At 37.3% G+C, this 4,649-nt stretch overlaps 1 protein-coding gene across 1 annotated transcript; it reads right to left on the minus strand.

The window, feature by feature from the left end:
• Positions 1-2,768: 2,768 nt before the first annotated feature.
• LOC143934849 (gastrula-specific protein 17-like) lies at positions 2,769-4,436 on the minus strand. The gene is made up of 2 exons (XM_077458457.1): positions 4,083-4,436; positions 2,769-3,108 (listed from the first exon to the last, which is right to left on the minus strand). The coding sequence occupies exons 1-2, from the start codon at positions 4,434-4,436 to the stop codon at positions 2,938-2,940; spliced, it is 525 nt and encodes a 174-aa protein (XP_077314583.1). The 3' UTR covers positions 2,769-2,937.
• Positions 4,437-4,649: the final 213 nt, after the last annotated feature.

Below are 4,649 nucleotides of genomic sequence, written 5' to 3' on the forward strand. Positions count from 1 at the left end.
GTCAGACCTCGCTGGGGATCTTTACATGATAGATCCTACAGCAAGGTCCTGAGGCTCGAATTCCCTTATCAATTATTCAAGTCCTCTTTTGTATCTTTTTTTTTCTTTTTAGCACCAACCTTCAACTTTCTTCATTGTCACCGAAATATTTTAGCTCATGAACTATCCTGACATATTCATTGAACCTTTTCTAGAACCCTGAACCAATCTTATTGATTCAATGAAATTATTCAGGTAATAACCATTATAGACTCTAACAGAGCTAGTCTATGGACTACATAACATTAGTATCTTTTTCCTATATTATTGGCTCCTATTTTTCTAGGGCCATATGTTCTTACTAGTTATTGCTTATCTTTATTCCTCTCTACAGACCCAATTGGCGACTTACATCTTTTCTAATTCAATTGTTCTTTCGACTTTAATCTGATTTAATGTTGCTATGAAAATTACCGATACATGGAATCCTTGGCGATTTTGGTGAGATATTATAATTTATTGTCTCTACTGTATTTGCTTTTGTAGCCAACACTGGAGTTAATATATGTATTTATTAATTGCTCAACAAGACCATAGACTACCATATTTTTGTTTCCCCTGTTTTGGATTATTGCAACAATATAATATAATATTTTATTTTATGCATTAATTTGTTGTAACATTCATATTATACCTTTATCATTTTAGTGTAAATCCTTTGGCTGCCCAATTAATTTTCCTGAAGAAGCCCTGATCTTGGGCGAAACATGTTGAATAAATTGCAGCTCTCTCTTCTCATTTTCCCTGTATGGTTAAGTGAAATCTTGGTCAATTTTGATAAATGCCTGTCTATGCATCAATGGGCTAAATTGCTGTTTTTATGAATGTTTAAGCTATACTATTTTTTTGCATAAATTTGAATAAAATTGTATTATTTTATTTTTAAATAAAACAAATTTATTTTGTCAATTTTGTGATTTGATACCTTTAAAGTCCCGGGGGTTGGTGATTCCCCAGCCCCTTTCTGGCCCTTTACATATTTTTCTCTCTATAAGTATTGGGACGTGGTATCCGTGCTGTTCAGTTTCCTTCTCTCTCAAAAAAACTTTTTTTCTTAATGGATATTCCTTCTGATGTTTTTCTTTCATCCCTCATATGTTTAAATATAGACTGTTGGAGGGTCTGCTCGACTCACTGCACGGTCAAAAAATACCCCCCTCCCCCTCCTTTCTTTCTTGGAGGTTAGACGCCCTCTGTGTGTGATCTTTTTTGACTTGGGCCCATCATTTCTGACCTCCCTGACTTTTCCATCTTGGCTGATCTGGGGCAGTGGAATACTTCTCCCCGTTTCTTTTAACCGGATGCATTTTTCCTGACATCTTAAGAAACATGGTTAGATCTCATGTTGTTATTCTATTATATATGTTCAACATGTAATGCTTATTCATATATTTTGTATGATTTTTGCTAATTATGTTTGTTTTTGATTTTTATTAATTTACAGACAACCAATGAACCACTAATCCCTGAAGAAGAGGTTTAGTCGCTACAAACCTCGAAACACGGCGGGCATCGTCTGACCCAGTTCACCACTGGCCAGTCTCAAGTGGTTGTCTGCATACATACACACACATGTTTCTTGATATTGTATGTTGTATTTTTGTATAATAGATATATGCATCCTGTTGTGACTTCCCAAGTCACCATTTTTAAACTTTTCTAATAAAATATCTATATATTTTTATTACATTTATTTGTCAAGGAATTTCTGCCTTTAAAAGTCCCACAGAGGAACCAGCTTTTTGTATTACATTTTCAGGGATGTGGGCAGCAATTTCATAGACTGATGGTACCATCTTAACTTACTTCATTTCCCGGGTAGTAGATACCCATTCCTCGCTCTCTTGTACCATGGTTCGATGAAATTCAATTTAATTTAATTATATTAAAAACATTTTTCAATAGGACTGATTATGTAGGTACCAACTGGGACTCTGGGTTCTATAAGGAATTTATGCAGAAGGACACTGAGCTGTCATCAATATTCTTTAATCGTAAACATTTGGTAGAGAACAAATCCTCTTTTCACTGGCACATACACTCTTTCCAGCAATACATCAAAAACAATATGAATCCCTTTGGTCTACTTATTCAAATATTTCCCATTTTGGAAAATATTAGCTTGACCTTTAAAAACAAATGGGATTACAGACTGTCCTATCCATAAAATTGCAGCACTCCCCTGCTGCTCTCCCCTCCCCACACTGCCCTATATTATTCACACAAGACGGGAACAGGGCCGGTGCAAGGATTTTTGTCGAATTAGGCGAAAGTTAATTTTGGTGCCCCTCCCCCCCGGGCCATCTGGAACCTCCTCCCTACACCATCCTCCTGCCACACCCACTATAGTGACAGAAGGGCAATGTGACAGGAGAGGGGTATCTAGGCAGTGTGACAGGTGGGGGGCAGTGTGACAGGAGGGAGGCAGTGTGACACCCCGTGTGGCGCAGATTTCCCCTGTTTGGACCCATGATATTTCACCAAAGTCTCCTAATGAGGCTCCTAAACATGTTGTTAAAAAAAAAAAAAAAGTAAAAATAATAAAAAAAATAATAATAAAAATGAAAAAAATACTGACATTGTCCACTGCCCTACTGACACCAATCTCTACCCTACTGACTATCCTTCAGTCATAGTCAGTCATAAAGCCACACACAAAGGAAGCCAACATACAAGCAACTTTAACTTGTTCAAGGTGGAATTTACCCCACCAGAATCTGGAACGTGTTTTACTATCTCTATAATTAAGTTGTGCAATAGAGAAAATGTTTACTCTATGCTGGCTTACATGGGGTATAGGCCTACTTGCATTATTTTTACTAAGAGTTATATTTGTTGTATCCTGAAATGTCATCTATCTAGTCTCCATTCAAGATATTTTGTATTTAGCTAAATATTTCATGAAGGTGCTTGTGATCTTGCAATAAAGCTGTGATGTACTCCGGAAGAATCTTGTGATGTTGATTTAGTGTTCTTGGCTTCCAGTTCTGCCCAAGGGTCTTCCACCATAGATGGGCTGTAGTATTGACTGATATCTTTAGTATAACCTCTTTTCTGTTTGAAAGGAACCTGAAAAAAGAATTGCAGCATTAGAAAGGGCCTTAAACAATGTTTTGGAAAAAGATGCCAACATGTAAGTTCCAGAGACATTTTACTGTTACATAGTTAGTCTGGTTGAAAAAAGACACAAGTCAATTTAGTTCAACCAGTAAAAGGGAGAAAAAAAAAAGTTAAATCAGGGCAGCTAAGTTCCCCACACGTTCCTCTAATATAAAAACTGTAACATGTCCATTTGATAAAATATTTGTCCTTCCTTTTACAGTAGTTTTGCAGCTCACTAAAGTTTGGAAACAGGTACAAACATTTCAGGACCATACATTCAAAAGCATGGACTTCCTTAGAAATCAGAGAAAACTGGCAACAATGTTTGAAAGTTAACCTGTAAGCCATTCTGAAAGAAACCTTCTCTAAAAGTAAATTGAGATTGCTAATGTTACATAGTTAGTAAGGTTGAATAAAGACACCAGTCTATCCTGAGTGAGTGTCTACAATTGTCCCTATCCCTGTACATTGTGTCTCATTAAGATGCTCATCTATTATATTATTATTTATTTAAGGTACCAATAGATCACCTTCAATTTATGCATCACTCCACACGTACATCACATCAGTCCCGACCCTCAAGGAGCCCACAATCCAAGCTCCTCAACTCCCATTCATATACTAGGGACAATTTTTGACAGAAGCCAATTAACCTACCAGCATGTCTTTGGAGTGTGGGAGGAAACCAGAGGAAAACCACACAGGCACAGAGAGAATATGCAAACTCCAGGCAGGTAGTGTCGTGGTTGGGATTCAAACCAGTAGCCCTTTCTACTGCTAGGTGAGAGTGCTACCCACTACACCACTGTAACTAGTCGAATGTTGATTCCAATTTCCTTTAAAGTAGAATCATGGACTTCATTTCACTTTAAATAGTTCCTTTTGGGCCAATTTCATTATGAAAGCATCTTTGCAAACAGTGTAAATAAAATTATTCTTACCTGCATCCTGTTATCCTTCCTTTCGATATACACTGAGGAATGCTCTGAACTGTGCTTAAAATGAGAACTGTGATGTGCTCTTGGGCTTGATCTCCAAGTATGGTGATAGGTGCGAGATGGCTCCAATCTGTTTGGAGACCATTGTCTAGGTGAACCCCAGTACCCATTGGAACTATGCCATTGGTTGTAGTAAGGGTTTCCGCTACCTTGAGGGGGGGTTCCATTCTTGATGCACCAGGGCTGCGATGGTGGATACCAGGCTGTTGGTAAAACATGTCTTGGAGATGAGGCGTAGAATGGGGACATCACTTTTGGACCCATTGTCAAGGTGGGAGATTTGAACTGATGTGACATAGTCTTTTTTTACCTGAAATGAAACAAACATATTTACATTTTAGGACTTAACTCTTGGTTTTTGACTAGGTTAATAAAAAAATATATAGAATATAGATTTCCCTATGAATGTATATAAGATAGTAGGATCTAAAACTCCTGTGGAGGTCTTACATTAGTCATAGGTATAAGATGGCAATCAGCTGAGTGCTGAGAGATCTGAATATATATTCT

The sequence above is a fragment of the Lithobates pipiens genome, unplaced genomic scaffold (assembly GCF_037356315.1).
Source record: "Lithobates pipiens isolate NorthernLeopardFrog02 unplaced genomic scaffold, aLitPip1_a1.2 Scaffold_28, whole genome shotgun sequence".
Lineage (NCBI taxonomy): Eukaryota > Metazoa > Chordata > Amphibia > Anura > Ranidae > Lithobates > Lithobates pipiens.